The sequence below is a fragment of the Uloborus diversus genome, chromosome 9 (genome assembly GCF_026930045.1).
Source record: "Uloborus diversus isolate 005 chromosome 9, Udiv.v.3.1, whole genome shotgun sequence".
NCBI classification, from domain to species: Eukaryota; Metazoa; Arthropoda; class Arachnida; order Araneae; family Uloboridae; genus Uloborus; species Uloborus diversus.
The window spans coordinates 150,038,567-150,058,540 of NC_072739.1; the positions used below are offsets into that span (position 1 = coordinate 150,038,567).

At 36.9% G+C, this 19,974-nt stretch overlaps 1 protein-coding gene across 1 annotated transcript in view; it reads right to left on the reverse strand.

Annotated features, from left to right (window-relative positions):
- LOC129230563 (myo-inositol 2-dehydrogenase-like) overlaps positions 1–1,368 on the reverse strand; it is a 28,644-nt gene extending 27,276 nt beyond the window's left edge. The window contains exon 1 of the mRNA XM_054864968.1: positions 1,239–1,368. Coding sequence (XP_054720943.1) covers positions 1,239–1,285 — 47 coding nt within the window. The 5' untranslated portion in view covers positions 1,286–1,368. The remainder of the gene's footprint in view (positions 1–1,238) is intronic.
- Positions 1,369–19,974: the final 18,606 nt, after the last annotated feature.

Here is a 19,974-nt window from a genome sequence, read left to right on the forward strand (position 1 = left end):
TTTCGAGCTAAAGTCCATGACACCCCATATTTATTTTTTTAAAGACTTACTAATAGTATTATGCTGTAAAAGTTTTAGCTTCTTACTCAAATTTTAAGAGGGTGCTCAATAACCCCTTAATTTAACATTAGCCGTAATATACAAAATGCTACAAGTTTAGAAACATTTAACTTCCCCAACTGTTTATTTAAATGCAATGTATATGCATATTACTAGTGTATATTAGAATATGTAGCATTTTGTTTTTCACTTCAGTGTACTTTTTTAACCCCCTTCTCCATACTTATGAAGTTTGGGGCAGGGGGTTGAGCCCCCTCTTTCAGTTGAAATAGGAAGCTAAAATTCTTCCAGTAGATTACTATCCACAAGTATAAAAATATTGAGGGGTGACGTGTAATCTAGGAGAAACTTTTTTTTTACATGTATTTTTGAACCACCCTAATCAGGGGGGGATATAATATGCTGATTTCTACACAAGCCGAAGTAAAATATAAAAAAAAGACTATCAAGTTTAAAGCGGGCACGTGCACAGTAAGCGATTACAGCTGATCACAAAGCAATAGTTCTGTTAACCATCGATGCAAAAATCAAGAGTGCCTACACAAACCAAACCGTAATCAAAACGTATCGTAAGTTGTTTGAGAAAAATTGCCTCATTAAAGTCTGTATCAATTAAAATTAGAAAACTCAAAACCAGGGGTGCCCCGAACTAAAAGTTTTGGTAGGGGAAAAATTCCCAATTTTCCGAATGAAATTCAAATTTTACCGATTGATAAAACACGATCATGCACGCATATCATGCATGCATAACATCTAATGAGAGAGAACGGGAACATAAGGCCATTACTAAAAAATAATTTAATAAATTTCAAAAAGGAAAAAGAATGTCAATGTAGCAATCTTGTCTCCAAATTTGCCAAATTAAGGAAATTTTTGAGAGGTCATTTAAGAGGAATACTGTTTTTTTTTTTTTTTTTTTTGAGGTCTGCCATTATTCTCGCCCGGGGGGGGGGAGATATATTGCAATATTCCATTAACAAGATAGTAAAACAATTGTAGTTGGAATATTCATGACCTACAAGTAGGGAAACTTGCCCTGTAAATGTACCACTGCAAATCATGACTCTTTCTATGTTCTGTCTTTCCAACAACTTTCGTAAAAGGAAAATGAAGTTTTTATTTTTATTAAACCATAAAAGACTCAAAATATATATACTTAATACTCAAATAATACATACCTTAAGTAAAAGCGGTCGCCAAAGGAAGCTTCCATGTTGGTACCCATCTTTTACCTCCGACTGCTAATGTGTCCTTTCACATACAAATCTTCGGACGGAATGAGAAATTATTCCACAGGGAAGAAAGAATTATAGCCTCAAGCCTAAATGACGTTTATTCTTTCCATAAAACAGAAGATACGTAAAGGTCAATCAAAAAGTCGAATAAACAGTGAAGCAAGAGTTCGATAACTGTCGAAACACACACATATTTACAAACCATAGATAAAAACAACAGCAATTTCTTCTGTTCTCGTCTGAGAATTTTATTTCTTCATATTGGAGTGCCTTTTATGGAAGTGAAATTCGACTTCGTGAGCGAACCCGAGTTTAGTCGAGTTCAAAGGCTCAAATGATGAAAACACATAATAGGAACAAAACTTGCAAATGTTCTTCCAGTTCACGGGAAGTCATTTTATTCGCTAGTGCTAGAAAAGTAACCTTATTTATGCAGTGGCAGCGTTAACAGTTAGGGGACGGCCATTTAAAAAAATATTTTGAAAGATCCAAATATGGATCTCAATTTCGATCCCTTTTTTCTTGGAGGGTACCTTTACTTTCCGGCCCCCTCCATGCGGTAGGCCCAGTCAGGGACCGATTAAGATGTCAGGGGCCCCTACCCTAGGCCAAATAATTTCTTGGGACCCCCTGTATTCAAACTTAACAATTTTTATCACTGGATAAAACAATTTTAGCCTTTGACTAAAATATTTTTTGGGGGGCCCCTAAATAGTGCGAGCCTTAGGCTATGGCCTAGTTGGCTTATTTAATAACCAAGCTCTGAGCCCAGCAGCCCCTATGTCGTCGCTGTGGAAACCCCGCGATATTACACATCTCGAATCTCTCACTACACACGTTTCCCCTGCACTGTTTTCATCAGGTTTTTCTCAAGTTTTTTTCATCAGGTCTCAGTTTTCCCGTATACTAATAATGTTAGTTCAACACGAATTGTGAGTTTGATACTTATGAAATTTCTCGTGTTTTACGTTAAAGAAAAAGTTCTAAAATAAGCATTTCTTTTTCCTCTCATGTGTTTTGAAGCTAATTCGCGTTGTTGAAAGAGTTAATTAATGAAAAGAAAGATGCATTTGCACTGACTCCTGTCTTCTGAAACTAGTTTCTTCTTTTTTTTTCTCATTGTTTAATTACACGTTTTTGGACGTTTTAAAACCGTTAATCTCTACATAGTATAAAATGAAGTGTCCAAAAAGCGTCTGTTTGTTTGAACTCGCAAAACTCGAGAACTATCCGGCCGATTTCGCTGAAATTTTCACAATTTGTTCCTTTAAGTCCTGAGAAGGTTTGCAGACCAGTTCGAAAAAAATTCGATGAATAGTTCATTTTTTATTCCAATTTAGGCCCAATTTTCACATAAATTCCCGAATATGGGGATGAAAAATTACTTGCAATTAGTAATATTATATATCGTTGGAAAGGGAAGAATTTTCCGCGTTCTACGCAATTTGTTCCAACGCTCTAACTTAATTGCGGCGGAGTTATTTACATTTTTAGCTCGAATTTGTTTAGGCTTAGCTGAAATTTAGGCACTTCTTTCTTCATTAAATTTATCGATAAAAAGTGGAGGAATTGTCCTACAGTTTTCTTTTTGATACCATTGAAAAGAGCTACCTTTTTTACTCCAGATCTAACTCGACCCGTGGTCGGAAGTTTAACCCTCTATCTCCATTTGAAAAAAAGTTACAAGCGAATTAAATGAAGTTCAAAAATCTGTTCTCTATTCAAGTTTTTAACCATTTTATTTTGCGTTTCCACGGTAACGCTTTTTGAATCCATTATTTCCATCTTTCTCATTTTCAATTCTGAAACTTATTTTATTTTGTGTTTCCATGGTTACGCTTTTCAAATCCATCTTTCTCATTTTATTTTAATTTCTTAAAAGTATTTTAATATATGTCGTCATTGTTTGGAGGGGAAATTTTGCATGATGATTTTTTTTTCTTTTATTTATGCCTGATTGTTGAATATACGTCATTTGACACATTTTTTTTTTCAAAATAGACCGGGCAAAGCCGGGCAACGCAGCTAGTGATATAATATAACTAACAGCTGTCGCTCGTTCGTGGGAGACAATGAACACGTCAAGGTAGGGTCGTCACATGGGGAGACTGCCAATTTTAATTTAGTGATAAACAAAAAAAAAAGAAAGAAAGAAAGAAAAAAAAAAGAAAAGAAAAAGAAACGAAACGTTCTCAGTAGTAAAAAAATGAAGTATGAAAAGACAACTCGTGGTGTTTCAGTGACAAAAGGTTCTTTATTTTAGAAAAAAAATGCGACGTTTGCATATCGAGCAATTAAACCTTTGAATATTGGTTAGGAACGTCTACGATTCTTTATTATAATTTACCTTACCGCTGAAATGTGTATTACGAACATTTTTTTAACGAAAAAAAGTATTCAGTACATAGTAACAAGTTTCAGCTGAACACAATAAGAAATGAATAGATAAATAATCATGACAGTTTCGTAGGGGCTGCCGAAGAATGTTTTAAATAGAAAAAAAAAAAAAACAATTTGAATTTTGACACCTTGAATTCAAATTATACTTTTCGCAATCACGAGTGTGTTTGTGTGTGGGGGTATGTGTGTTTGTGTGTAGGGGGTATGTGTATGTGTGTAGGCATGTGTGTTTGTGTGTAGGGGGTATGTGTATATGTGTGTAGGCATGTGTGTTTGTGTCTGCGTGTGGGGGGGGGGTATGTGTATGTGTGTGTAGGCATATGTTTGTGTCTGTGTGCAGGCATGAATGTGTGGGTAGTTGTGTGTATGTGTATGTGTGTATGTGTTTGTGTGTGCGTGCGTGTGTGTGTAGTTGTGTATGTATGCGCGCGTGTGTAGGACATGGATGCAACCTGGAGACGGCTTTCGCTATAGGAGACATCGTGAGGAGCCGGTCGACGGTGATGGTGCGGAGGGTGGCGGTGGGAAAATAAAATGATAGGACGCCAAAAACAGTCAAGTGAAAGCAATAAGCAATCGTGATTGCTCAAAAAAAAATGCAAAAAGGAGATTTAAAGTATTGTAATGAATAGTCACACCAGTTTAGCAGGAAATTATCGACCCTAAACCAGGTCTAAGGCAAAACAACATTCAATATACCAGACAGCCCAGTTATCACATCCAGAGACTGCAGTTTGTTCTCGTTAGAAAACATCAGTCTGGAATAGAATATCCAAGCTAAGCTTCATTTACAAGCTTTTGCCTTCAATTTGCTCGTTGTACCGCATTCGCTGGTGAGATAAATTTACTTTATTTACCAGTTTTTTTGGCGCTCTCTGCTTTAATAAAATGACGTCTGCCTCGGTTATTCAACATTCTAGACTGATGAGTTCTAACAAGTGCGAAACTGCAGTCTCTGGACGTGATCACCGGGCTGTCTGCTATATTGCATGTAGTTACACCAGTAGTTCTAAGTGTTTGAATGTACAAAACGAAAGTAAACCAAAACTTTATCCAGGGATTCTGGAGGAATAATATTTGAAGTAAAACAGAGTTATGAAGAGAAGACCTAACGATGTCACAGAAAAGTACCACGTCAATCCAAAATGTTAAAAGATTATTTTAATGAATCCCAAACGCTTCAACTTTAAAGAAGTACAAACATTAGGATGGAAATTGAAAATTTCACTTTGGAAAAACCAAAGAGCTATTTAATACTACCAACGATCGCTCGAAAACTGCATTTTAAAAGCTAAATCTGAAAATTGGAGCGTCCCCAACGCGCTCGCTAGCAGCATTAAAGGCCGTCTTAAATTTTGTTTTATATGGGCTTCAATTTCGAAAAAAAAAAAATCGGAGAAGATCTCCCGAAAACTCCTCCTCTTCACGTCATTTGAAGTCGACTAAAATAAAGTTTTAAAAGCTTCAGTTTCGAAAAATTGTCGATTTTCTTGACGTTATCAAACAAGACCTACAGTCCTATTTTAAAGTTCAATTTCGAAACATTTCCTGAGGAGCACCCCTGAACCTCTTCACTCCCTAACATTACCGAAATCCATTTAGAAGGTCATTAGATTTTTAGGACAACAAATTCAAAACTTTCCGAGGGGGGGGGGGAATCGAATTTTTGCTCTTGTTAACATTGTCAAAAATAGACTAAAACTGCGTTTTTAGAGTAAAAATTATCAAGAATTCCCAAAGACAGCCACCAATCCTTCACATAATTAGCGATCTAACAATAGCACATCTAAAGTTTCAATTTCAAAAAAATGGCCGGGAAAGTGCCCCCCCCCCCCCCTCATAACTTATGCAAAGACTCCGAATCTCTCATTTCCTTACCAACACCAAAAAACGTTTAAAGCTACGTTTTTGGACTTACAACTTCGCAAAACTTCTCCGAGAGACATTACCACCCCTTCTCCTAGTGTTTCCAAAGTTAGCTTACATATGCGCAATTAAAACTCTAGTTTCGAAAATTTTCATGAGGAATTCTTCAAATCCTTCCTTTCGCAAACATCGTAGAAGATCATCTTAAAATAGTCTAACAATGAGTTTTTGGAGCTATAATTTCGAATATTTTCCGGGGGAGAGCCCTCGGACCCCCCTCTCTCCCTATTCTGCGCGAATATTGCTCTTTTTACTGTTGTTCCCAAAGTTCCTATTATTTATGCTTTTTCTCTAAATTCGTAAACGCAAAATTCTCCTGAGTCCTGAAATTTTAGTTACGACTCTCTCCTGAAACTAGAAGCTGGATTCGCTCTCCCTTTTACATTAATTTGAAAAAAGTAGAGGGGGAGGGAAGGGGTCTCTTCTTTATGTAGCAATTTTTAAAGGGCTGGCTGGTCTCTAAATGCCAGGGCCGGTTCATGCTGTCCCATCCGCCACTAGTGCAAGGGACGAACTGAAAATGTGTTGTAAACCTTTGATTTCACCTTAAAAAACAGTGACACATTACTGATATAAAGCTTGAATAAAGTATGTATACTTTATTAATTTACATTACTGTCAGTAATATATTTTAAATGATGTTTTAGAGAGGATTGGTTTTACTTATAACTCACTTATAAATATATATATATATATATATATATATATATATATATATATATATATATATATATATATATATATATATATATATATATATATATATAGCTTATAACTCATTAACAATTTAGTTCAACGTATAGGGTCTAAGGTTACTAGTAACAGATAAGCGTCCAGTTACAGAGAGTCGTAAGTTTGGATTTAAATAATAAGCCTTTTAGGCGGGAAAAACTGATCTTGCTGTGAACCATGAATACAGTGAAGACATCTAGTGCTATCAGAGTGAATTTTATGAGCCAGCTGGTATTTACAAGGCAGTATTGGAAGGTTAGGAACAGTCACCACGAGGTCAGCTGGTGTTTCACGCTCATTTAAATATATTAAGGCTAATGAATATATTAAAGTTCTCAAAATAAAGAACTTTTGCCCATTTAGTAGAATAAAAGGGAATTTTCTATATTACTCATCCTGTCTGTTACTCTCTATCATCAGATCGGGGTCTGATCTTCATTTGTTTTTTCGAAATCTGTTACTGGGGGGTCTAACTTTTTTTTCAAAATTGAGCTAATAAAAATAGAATTACAAATTCAGAGGATCCAGAAGCAGCCAAACATTAAATGAGATATAGTTGCATGAGAGAAAAATAGCTGGAAAAGTCTTAATTCATTACCCCATTTGGAGTATGCTGTTCAGTTTTGGTCTCCTTATCTTAAGAAAGACATTAATGTATTGGAAAGGGTTCAAAGGCGGGCTACAAGGCTAATAAGTGGACTTTCCCACTTAGATTATGATTCCAGGCTCAGAAGGCTTAAAATGTACAGTCTTGAGCAAAGAAGAGACCGAGGGGACATGATTCAGCTCTTTAAATTTATTAAAACGAAAGATGTTACGGGGCTGAAGTTTAGCACTGAAAACAGGACAAGGGGTCATTGTTTTAAACTATTTAAATCTCAGGCTAACATGGATATTAGGAAAAATTATTATTTTAGCAGGCTAGTGGAACATTGGAACAGCTTACCGGAGGAGGTGGTAATGAGCAAGGGAGTAGACAGTTTTAAGAGGGCCATTGATCTTCACTGGGGATTGTAAATTGACTAGGACCAGTCTAGCTGGGCCCAGAGCCTGTTGCTGGTCGTCACTTTTGTATTTGTATTTGTATTAAAAGGCTCAGAAAATAATCTGAGAGCGATGTGTCTTAAGCATGTCTGTGACTGGTGCCTTTACACTACCCAACATTTTGATTGTTCAAACAGAAGAAATGAACAGTATGTTTATCAAAAGCAATTAATATATTTGTATACTTAAAAAATAGCTATCTTAGTTTTAAAAATGACGCCCCACCCCCTCCGATTTTCTCTTTAAAACTTTGTTAATTTTTCATGAATTCACCATCAGCCCTGAATACTACCGCCTTTCTAAATTTAAATTTATACTCAAATGTTCAAAATAAGCATTTTTCTTTTCAAAAATATAACTACTTTGTATGTCAACATCTAATGCGTTTTTTCAATTTAGAATTATTGTTCTAAAAGTCTGAACTTGCACATTTGTTTGACGACATTAAGTAAAAGCAAGCTCAAGTTTAAACTCAGTGTATTTATCACTTAAGCAGAATTAGCAAATTCTTTAATATGGCAACTTCCAGGAGTTATTTTCTTCCTTACTAGTTTTTAAATTTAGTTGAAGACAGTTACAATTGCTTGGTGGCAGAAGAGCTAATTACATACACAAGCAGAATTTTCAAATGTTTCGGTGTGGCAACTGCCATAAAATATTTTCTTTCTAACTAGTTCTTAAATTTAGTTGAGGGCAGTTATTATTCCTTGGTGACAGAACAACTAGTACATACATACAAATAAGTGATTTACATATTTAGTGTACTAGCAAGTGATGCATAAACATAAACATCTTAATATTTTATAACTTAGGCAGTAACGCAGCCTACTTTTATTAGCTTTAGGGTGGGGTTTATGGTTGAAACCCCTCTCCATAGGCGGTGGGAGAACCAAAAAAATGGGAGGGGGGGAGGGGAATGGAGAGAAATGTAGGGAATAGCTGAATTTTTTTTTTTTTTGTAAAATTGAGCTATATCTGGCTTTAAATTACTGATTTAATAACTTCTAAAAACGCGGAATATGGCATCAAACATCCGGTAGACTTTCTTCTTTCATTTTAAAGTTCCATTTTTATGAAATAAGATGAGAAAAATTCATTTATTTAGAATTTTTAGCTGTTACTTTCATAAAACAAATCAATCCACTCTATAAAAAATCATTTTTCAACCAATCATTATTTTTTAACTCCGAAAAGTGAGGGAGCAAGGCCCCTCTACTTTTGGAAGTCAGGGGGTAGTTGCCCCAGCATATGAACCGCCTGTGTCCCTCCCTATGTATATTAGGGTGGCCCTTAGCTATAGAGCATTTTTTGAAAGTTAAAATTTCATTACGACCGCCCTCTTATCTTGTTCCAATGAACAAAAAAGCAGGCTGTGCAAAATTTCCTTCATTTGGACAACTTCTAGGGGTGCCTCAAATGCCTTAAATTTCCCTCAGTCCTAGAAATTTAGTAAAATGTTTTACAAAATTACATTTTTCTTCAATGATGCAACAATTTCTAGAGAATAAATACACATTAATATACATGCAATACACCGACAGCTCAGTCAATTCCAGCTGAGGACTGCAGTTTCGCTCTTATTAGCACTCATCAGCCCTGCATAGGAGTGACCGAGCTAGAGGTGGAAAACCTCTAAGGAAGCCTCGAGTGCCAAACAAACTGGTAGCTAATACAGAATTAGCACATACCAGACGAGTGACAGAAACAATGGTTCGGTTCAACTCGAATTTTGAAGGCAAATGTTCAGTAAGTTACTGCCCTATAGCTAATAAGCTGAGTGCTAATAAGCACGAAACTGCAGTCCTCGGCTGGAATTGACTGAGCTGGCGGTATATTGCATGTATTTCTGCCTTAGCCCCGGCTATAGGGCGGTAACTTACTGAACACACATTAATATGTCTAATAATTTCTATAGAATCAAAACAAATTGTGAACAAGCGAATGTTGAACATTATTTTTTCATAAGTGAGGATTTAATAACAGTAGGACAGTTTTAACGTCTTAACCAACAATGTGTAAAACAAATTTTTTCTCACTTTCATCTTTTGTGAGAATATTAATCGTGTTTATGGATTAACTTTACACCCCTTTCTGTAGTATCAATCACAACAATTGTTTTGTCAGGTTTTCCAATTCCCGCTCATATAACCAGAGTCATCTTTCCAAGTTGAAGGGTCTTTGTAACCTATGTTTCTTGCTGTTGTATCTGGTCAAACTGCTCGAATTTCATCGCTTAAGTCCTCTTTTTCAAGTACTAGATAAATAGCCATGACTTTTTCTTCTCCTGATAATGTTGGGATTTCAGGAACTCACAACAGTTGCTCCATACCTTGAAAAGTTATTAAAATTTCCAAGCTATTGATCCTCTCAACTCCTGTGAATACTGGAAGAAATTTTCCATCCCAATGTAACACTAATTCTAGGCAATCGTTAAGGTTAAATTTTTGTAGAACTTTTTCATGTCTTTCTTCTCTAAATGTTTTTCGAAGACACTGAAGACAAGTTCGATTTATGATTAAATCCTCAGTATCATGTTCAAACGCTTCTGCAGCAGCGACCAATATGTAAATTTCATGTCTATCAGTGCTATTTCAGAAAAATGAGGAATAAAAACTGCAATGTACCTCATGCTCCTCTTCGAGTCTTAATTCCCCGTACTTGTAATGTTACTGATGTGTTAGTTGCTGGTATTTTTTTAATCAATGACAGAAGAACTGTCACTGTTGTCAAAACCATTATTGCTTCGATTGCTTGAAACTAAATCATAAGTTATTTATGCGACAAATTACACTGGTGAACAAGGTTTTTGTTGCTTATTAAGTAAGTGGTGACTTTAATATTTAGAGGGTGCTGAAAAAGAATATGACAATAAAAATATTCCATCATCCACAGATTTTTGAAAAATCCAAAACCTTTAAAGTCTCAATTTAATTACATTTATTCAATACATGTACAACATTTTTGTCGTTTTCCATTTTATAAAGAATTACAAAGCTTAAAACTAGTACGAAACACAAAAATATATATTGTTTAAAAAGTTGTAGTAGAATAGAAGAGATTTTTGATGAAAAATATAATGATATTCTAAAAAAAAATTCTAAATTTCATGCTTTATGTTGCTGTAAAAGTAAATGCTTTAACTGCGGATGCTTTATTATTAGTACTAACACAAACTTAAACAAGATATAATATTCTTATAAGATTCCAACAAGTAACTCCGAGCAGATTAGGAGTAACCGTCCGTGATATCCCACTTAAATTGCAGAAATATCCTGGTGGAAGCGCTTCCCATGTTCGTCGCTCACAGCTCCCATACTTTCAGAGAAAAAATTTCACATGCTAAGTTTTTGTACCTTTTTAACATGTCTTAAATTAATTTTTCATAATTAAGACTTATTATTTCCTAAAAACTACGTCACAACATTTTAAAAATCTTCTTATTTGTGGTTCAATGAAAATACACTCCTTAATTTTTACATGAGTGATAGGAACTGTTCCTACAAATATTGAAATCCACACCCTTTCTATCCATTGATTTAAAAAAAATTCTTCATTAATTCCAACTTTATGTGTAAAGGCAGGGGAATATTTTTTTAAATCGATTAGAGGAACGTTTTGCTTATATATATATACCGTAAAATCCCGAAAGTAACCCCCCCCCTATTTTCAAAACAAAACTTGTTGATTTCAGAAGGGGGGATATAATCGAGATTTTTCTGAAAAATTAGTGAAAATAATTGTTTTTAGTAGTATTAATTTTAGAGTACAGAAAAGAAATAATAAGTAAATAAGGGTTAATATTAATGAAGAAAGAGAAATTAATTAATAAAAACTTGTCATAATTTTTTAGTAGTAATAAATTGCATGAGGGCGCACTTTTTTTTCGAAAGAAAGGATTTTGCACCTTAAATTGGCAAAACCCATATAATTTATCGCTTGAAAATTCATTATGTACTGAAAGTAAAAAGGTTACAGTAAAAGAAGTAAAATCTTAATGTTCTTGTTTCAGAAAAGAAGCGAAAATCGCAATCACGGCCGCAAATTCGTTACGAAGATTGTAATTTCGAAAACTGAGCTTTACAAAAATCGCGAACGCAAACACAGTCAAATCTCTTACTCGATTTAGTCAAGTTTACATTTCTGATGATCCTAAACTCGTTCAATTACATTATTTCTCCTTTAAAAAAGGTTATTTTTAAGTTTCGCACTACTTTTTAAGCAACACGTTTCCAAAATGGCGTCACGTTTTCAAAATGGCGCCGTGTTGAAGATCGTTCAGTTTCACAAATCAGAACAAAAATGCTCCTTCCAAAATGAATGAAAAGCAGTACAACCGTATAAATTTCTTTTGTAATACTTATGAACAAAAAAAAAGGGCGCCCTTGCATCAAAAGGAGTCTAGACATTTTGGAAGGAATAAACTATGGAGACCATAAAGTCAGACCAAACAACGTAAGTAGAAGCACAAATTTGTAAATTACAGCAGACACGTGTTTCGGCGTTACAGGGAACGCCTTTTTTAATGCAAAAAATAATGAGCTGATGGATGAAAAGACATCCGACAAAAGCCAAGAGCTGGAACTGGAACTGGAACTGGAAATAATTTTGAACAGGTGCCGGGGCGTACCCACTTTACCTGATATTCATACGAAATAGGAATGGAACAATGAATGACATGGATTGGTGCGAAAAAAGAAAAGAGAGCAAAGAAAGGGGGGGCACGCATGGTGCCGACAGGTGCGCCAGTAGGGCGACCGATGAAATGATGTTCTAGAATTTAAATGTATACAAAAAAGGAGCGTCTTCAGGGCCACTAGTAATTTGGCTTACTTGGTTGTAGTCTTTTTTATCTTTTAAAATTTTTTATTTTTTTTTTTTTTTTTTTTTTATCTTTTAAAATTTTTAAATTTTTTTTTTTTTTTTTAAATTAATAAAAACACATAACAAGCACCAACTTAGCTGTAGGAAAGCTGGGGATTTGGAAGGGGATGGTCCTTTGTGCTGAGGGAGTCAAAGTTAATATGCCGGCAATGAGCCGGGTAGGGGTAGTTATAATCAGTGATTAGATTGTATTTAGCTTGTTCCCTGATAAGAGGGTTGGGGTGATATTCAAGTTTACTGAAAAAATTGCGGGATTGTTTAATTACGAAGTGGGAGATGGAAGGGATGCCAAGGCTTTTATGTATGTCGTTGCCCCTCACGTACTAAGGTGAGTTGGAAATCTGCCGCAGCAGGCGATTTTGGATTCTTTGGATTTTTGTAATGTTAGTTTTTCCAGTGAACCCCCAGATATGGATTCCATAGAGCAGGGTGGGGCGAATGATGGTCTTATATAAGAGGAGCTTTGATTTAAGGGGGAGACTCGAGTACTTGCTAAGTAGGGCTCTGGCAGCATGGGCTTTGTTTTTGGTTTTTCTGATAAGGTCCGAGCTGTGGCCGGAGAAATACAGCCCCCTGTCGAGCGTGATCCCTAGGTACTTTATGTTATTGGAGTAGTTAATAGTTTCACCATTTATTTTTATCTTTCGTGGGTGATTAGCCCTACCCTTGCAAAAATGTATGGCTTGAGTTTTCTGTGTATTAATGTGAAGGTTCCAGTTATTGTACCACTGAGAAAGATCATTAGCGTGATCCTGGACGTATTTACGGGCGAAGTTTCTGCTTGGGTGTCTGGCAATGAGTGAGAGGTCGTCGGCGAAAAGGGAGAGCTTAGTCAACCGGCCAATGGGGACATCGTACATAAAGATGGTGAAGAGGGTGGGGCCGAGCACACTGCCCTGTGGTACGCCGCTCCCTATTGGTCTAGGAGAAGTGAGAGAGTTCCTGACTTTAACTTGAAAGGAGCGATCGCTCAAATAGTTAGCTATAAGGAGAATGATGTGCTTTGGAAAATTTAATTTATTAACTTGAAAATGAGGCCCTTGTGCCAAATCTTGTCAAATGCCTTACTGACATCCAAGAAAATACCAATGGTGTGGTCCTTGTTATTAAATCCCTCGATAATATGGTTGATATTCCTAAGCAGCTGGTGAATTGTGCTATGTTTGGGTTGAAAGCCAAACTGCTCGGGGGGAATGACATTGTTATTCGCGGCGAACGCCTGAATTTGCTTTTTGATAATCCTCTCAAGGATTTTACTTATTACACTGAGCAGGCTAATTGGCCTGTAATTTTTTGGATCGTTAACAGTGGTTTTGCTTTTGTGAATATTGATGATAATGGCAATTTTCCAGATTTTTGGGAAGTGGCAGTGCTTAATGCAGCTATTGATAATTTTAGTGATGTTGGTGACGACGTTAAGAGGGGTATTTTTGAGCATGTGCCCCGTGATGAGGTCGGGCCCGGGGGCCTTATTATTGGGGAGGGATTTGATGATTTCGTTAACATCATTGGGGGAGCACAGAATGGGGGAGATGGGGTCAGTGTTTGTTAAGAGGTAATCATCAACCAGCTTAACCACTTCTTCAGTGAAATGGGGGGGTGATGTGTTCAAAGGGTTTTGGAAGTTCTCCTGGTAGATATTAGCGAAAGTATTTGCTTTGTCGATATCCCTGCTAATGTAATCATTTCCATTTTTGAGGGGAGGGATATGGGCGCGAGGCTTGGTAAAACTTTTGGAGAGTCTGTAAAGGGTTTTATTGTTAGAGGGAAGGTTGGAGATAAAATTTTGCCACTTGTCATTCTTGAACTCGAAGATTAAGTTCTTGATATTTTCGGCAAGGGAGTTCATCTCAGTTTTATAGGGGGGTAGGAGGTCTGGTTCCAAAGTTTTCTGAGCCTATTCTTAGCTTTAATAAGCCTTCTGATATGGGGGGGAAGCCTGTAGGAATGATTAAAGGCTGCATACTCTTTGGTGGCATTGTTGTACGCCGTGCTAAGGGCAGTGTTTAGCTGAGTAATGGCAAGGTCAATGTCCTGCGGACCATTAATGGGGGGGTTCCCAGGAACAGTATTGTGAAGTTCGACATAGAACTTGTTCCAGTTGGTGCTCTTAGCGTTAATGACGTGCTTGGGAATTTTGTTATTGAGAGAGATGGTGAGAAAAATTGGGTTATGGTCCGAAGAGAGCTTGTGCTCAGAGATAATAAGATACGGAAGGTCTAAGTTTGTAATGGCTATGTCTAGAGTAGAGGGGGAATGGGGACCAAAATGAGTGGGGGTGCCAGGGGCGAGAATGCTGAAATTATGCTGGTCAGTGTACTCAACAATATCGTCGCCTTTTTTGTTAGTGGTGCCAGCGTTCCAAAGCTTATGCCTGGCGTTAAAGTCCCCGACTAATAAGAAATGGTTGTTGGTCTGGGTCAGTTTATCGAGGTCTCTAGTATCGATAACTTTGCTGGGGGGCATATAAATGGAGCTAATATTGAGGGGGGACCTCCGATGTTGATCGTGACAGTAGTGCTCTCAAAGCTATTGGTAGGAATTTTGTTTTCAAAATGATCAATGCTATTTCTGACATAGATAAGAGTGCCCCCGCCAGCACCGTCAATACGGTCTGTGCGGTAGCAACAATAGTTGGGGATCTTAACATTAATATTGCCATTGAGCCAGGTCTCCTGGACCAGAGCTAAGTCCGGCTCATAATCAAACATGAGGGCACAAAATTCATTGAACTTGGGGAAGAGGCTGTTGGCATTCCACGAGAAAACACGAAGAGCGTCACGGATGGCCATTTTGGAGAAGACTTAGAAACATAAGCTGTAAGGCTTGGATTTGCTGAAGGAGGGTGGTAAACATGGTATTTACAGTTTCGAGGGTGGGTTTGTCAATGTTGAGGTCGTTTAAATTGTTGCGTTTTTCGTCGAGGATTTCCTGAATTTTATCGTTGACACTGGTTTGATTTTGGCTTTCAATAACCTGCCTACGCAGATCCCAGATGTTACTGTTCTCCCTGTCTTTGATTTTTGGGCGCATGGGGCAGTCCAGTGAATTGGAAGTGTGATTTCCACTGCATAAAGCACAGGTGGGGTCAGTGTCCGGGGATTTAGTGCAAGTAAAAGTAAGGTGGCCTTGGCCACACTTCAGACATTTGGGGGGGCGAGTGCAGCAACGACTCGAATGGCCGAATTGCTGGCATCGCCAACATTGTGTTATTCTGCCTTCCCTTTTTTTTAGGGGCTCAATATTTATTCTGAGATATCCTATTTTTCTGAGGTCGTATATTGTTTTGTTTTTTTCATCTTTAGGCATGTTCACCACAAATAGGGGCATGGGGGTTTGTTCTTTTCCCCTCTTCATCTGTTTAACTTTATTGACAGAAAATTCTTCTTCAGTGAGGGCGGTTATTATGTCTTCAACGGGGAAATCCAGGGGTAGACCCCTAATTACAACATTGAGGTCTCTGTCCTCATTGAGGGGGTGAGTGTGAGATTCCAGGTTATGCTCATCAATGAACCGTCTAATTTTTCTGTAGTCTTCCGCTGAAGGGGGATAAACAATCAGAACCTTTTCTTTTGTTTGATGGGAGAAGGTCATCCTACCCGTAACCTCATCAGTGCAAGTTTCATTCAGGGCTGTGAGGAGATCAGTGTTATTAGGGGGGTTGTAGATACTAATGGGGGGGACGTGCTTGTGATTCGGGTTCCTATAGGAGTTGTTCTTAAATTGGTTTCTGGCCCTATTGTAACTAGTCTTCTCGACTTTGGTGAAATCATCGAGTAACTCCTCTTGGGGTAGGGAGTCAAATCTGTTGCTAAGAGGGGTGTCAGGGCGGGAGGTATGTTGTAAATTTCTGGCAATCTTACTGGGGTGCGCTCTCTGGAATCCATCATCTAAGGGATGATCGTCGTCCTCATCATCACTACGGCCCCGTTTAATGGGCCCTTGGGCCGAATGAGCCATATCATTATCTAAAGTTAGATCAGGTTGGGACGAGGGGGGCAAGTCAATATTATCAGTCCTGGTGGGGTAGCTGTCCCTATACAGTTTGTACTCTTCCGCGAGAAATTTCATCTTTTTGTCCTTAATCTTAATAATTTGATTTTTTATCTGGTCGCATTTAACACGTTCAGAATCAGATAATTTAAACTTTTCCTCAGCACTAAGGATCACTTGGAGGGGGCTTTCAATTCTTTCAAGAGCTATCAAGGTTAGAGCTTTGTTTATCTGCCTATCAAAGTCCTGTCTGTTCCATTTTTCCTTACGTATGATATCATTAAAGGTACAACTCACCCGGGCATCCTTCTTGAATATCTGGCTGCAGGAGTCATCAGTTTCCAGTTCCGTATGGGAGGAATCATTATCCGGGGCATCCTTAGCGGAAATGAAGAACTTCGATGGAGTCAGCGAGGCAGCCGGGAGAGAGCAATCAGCCAGCGGAGGGAAAGAGCCCGGCGGGACGGTTTCGTTGGCGGGGGAAACCCCGTCGGCCCTGACAAGGGCCTCTACGCCGCAATCCCAAAGCCAAGAGCAGATAAGCATGCAGCTTAAAAGATAAAAACAGCGGATTAGCCAAACACCAATGACAAAGTTATAAACCGATCAGGAACCAATAGGAATGCAAGCAAAGGCTAGGAACTTTCTCTTAGGTACGACCCAGAAAGAAAGAATTCAATTGGACAAGGATTAAGCCGAAGCGTCAACAAAAAGAAAAGAAATTGTCAGTAACCGTGAACCGCAAGAAAGGAAAAGCAGAATGGAAAACCATGAAATAAAATAAACAGAAACAAAAAATATTCGAAAAAAGGAAAAATAAAGATAAATAGAAGAAAATGGGGGGGGGGGGGGTGTCAATCAAGACAAAAAGGTAAAAATAAACAAAGGAAGATAGAGGAAAAAAAAAGGGGGGGGGAATGGGGAAAGGACAGTATTAAAGATATGGGAGCCAAATGTTAGAAAAATATGGAACTGCACTAAGATCGTTAACTAAGTTAGAACTGTTCCTCAAAATATGAAAGGATTCCCAAAAGTCAAGATCTGATGAATTGGGGCATTTTTGGATAATCTGATAAGAGTTAAAATCAAAAGAGTGATTCGAATCCCAACAATGTTGAGCAATACTAGACTTATTTAATTGTTGTTTTTTCACATAATTTTGATGCTCTTTCAAGCGAATTTTTAAAGCACGCCGAGTCTGTCCAATATAGGCAAGTTTACAACTACAATTAATTCTATAAATTCCACAACAATTAAGAGGGTGAATAGGATCTTTAAGAGAAGAGAATGAAAGTTTATTAATAGGAGAGAACACCACCTGGAATTGGAAACGTTTTAGAATCTTAGCAACCTGATAGCTTACAGATGGAAAGAATGGCAAAACAACCAAATTCTTTCTGATGAAGGTTCGGTTAAGAACATTAGTTTGGGATTTATTTGACAGTTTTTTATAAATGGAATCAATCAAAGTTGGCGGATAGTCTCTATCAATTGCCACAGCTTTAAGATAATTAAGTTCCACTTTAAGAAGTTCCGACGAAGAACAAATATTAATTGCGCGATGAACAAAAGAATTGAAAGCAGAATATTTTTGATTTGGAGGATGAGACGATAGTCTATGAGGAGGTAAAGAGACAGCAAAAGGTTTGCGATAAACAGTAGTTTCAAAACCAATTTCAGTACGAGAAACAAGTACATCAAGAAATGAAATGCAATTATTCCGTTCTTTCTCACAAGAAAACTGAATATGAGGATCAATGGAGTTTAAAATAGATAAAACCTCATCACTCTCAAACTGATTCTGGTTCATTAGAACAAAACATTCATCAACATACCGAACATAAAATTGGAACTGCAGTTTTTGGAACAGCTTAACCTCAAAATAATGCATGTAAATATCACTAAGAATGGGGCTAAGTGGGTTACCCATAGCCAGACCATCTAACATAATATAAAAATTCCCATTAAAAACAAAAGAACATTGCTTAAGACAAGTACGGGTAAGGAAAATTAAATCCTCAATTTCCGTATTGGTGAAATGAAATTCAGAAAGTCTTCTACGAAGGCATAACAATGAACCCTCGACGGGAACGTTTGTAAATAAAGAGTTAACATCAAAAGAAGCCATAAAAGAATTATTTGGAACGAAACTATGAATTTTTTTAACAAACTCAACAGAATTTTTAATAGTAAATAAATTGTGACTCCTAAGGGGAGAAAACACAGAGACTAAATATTTTGCAAGTTTGTACGAAGCCGTACCAATATTGGAAACAATCGGCCTGAAAGGAATACCAGCTTTATGCACCTTAGGTAAAGCATAAAATCTAGCACAATTAGCAATAGATGGAACAACAGAGCGTTTAACATTTGAAGGAATAGACTTAACAGACTTGACAGCAGATGCAATAGTTTTTAACTCTTTATCACTAGGATCTTTAGAAATTTCAGCATATGGCCCAGAAGAAATCAAATCATTAGTTTTATCAACATAAGATGATTTGTCAAGAACAACAATTTGGCCACCCTTGTCAGCTTTGGTAACAACCAGATCAGAATTCGAAACTAAGTCTTTAACAGAACGGCTAACAGTATTAGCAAATACAGGTTTAGAAATTTTCGAGTTAAAGTCAATATTAGAAGCTATAAGATGCCGAATCGAATCTTTTTGAGAGGAAGTTAAGGCACTAAATTTAAAAGCTTTCTCAACAGGAGCAATAAGCTTTGAAAAAGAAGGATTAACACTCACAGCAAAATTATCATTACATTTTAGAGCCTCAATTTGAGAGTTACATAATGGAACGCTAGAAAGATTAACAACAACATTCTTATTAACAACAGGTAAATTATCAAGAGGAACGACATGAGAAGATTTACAAAGCATAGCTAATTTCTTTTTCAAAACAATTTGATGTTTATCAGAGGAACGAAGGGTTCTAGACCAAGAATTTCATTCAATAATGTTAAAGTTGGGAATGGAATTAGAAACCGAAAGATATAAATCATAAAATTCACGTTCAATAAACGATAAATGTTTCCTAGTTTCCTGGATCGAAGCTCTGAGTAAAGCCAATTTCGACCGAAAGATTACTTTGTCAATTTTTACAGAACGTGGTAAATTACATTTCAAAGAAATAAACTTCGGAATAATTTTCTTGCGCCTACACTCTTGAAGAAATTTTAAATGGTTCCAAAAACGAAATTTCTTAATCCGAAGATCGGCAAACCTATTGATTTGAGACATAATCAAAAGCAAAACCAAAACAAATGAAAATAAACAAAATCAAACAATAACAGAATGAATAAGAAACAAGAAGTAAAAAGTCACGATCAAAATACAACAATAGAACAAAAATTCCGAAAACAAAAACAAAAACACAAATTGCATAAAAGGCAGAAAATGTAAACGTAAGGCCCGTTTAAGCCACAAATAAGATAAATAAATACCTTTGTGCTGAATAGTAAAGTCAGACCAAACAACGTAAGTAGAAGCACAAATTCGTAAATTACAGCAGACACGTGTTTCGGCGTTACAGGGAACGCCTTTTTCAATGCAAAAAATAATGAGCTTATGGATGAAAAGACATCCGACAAAAGCCAAGAGCAGTAAATCCTATTCACCCTCTTAATTGTTGTGGAATTTATAGAATTAATTGTAGTTGTAAACTTGCCTATATTGGACAGACTCGGCGTGCTTTAAAAA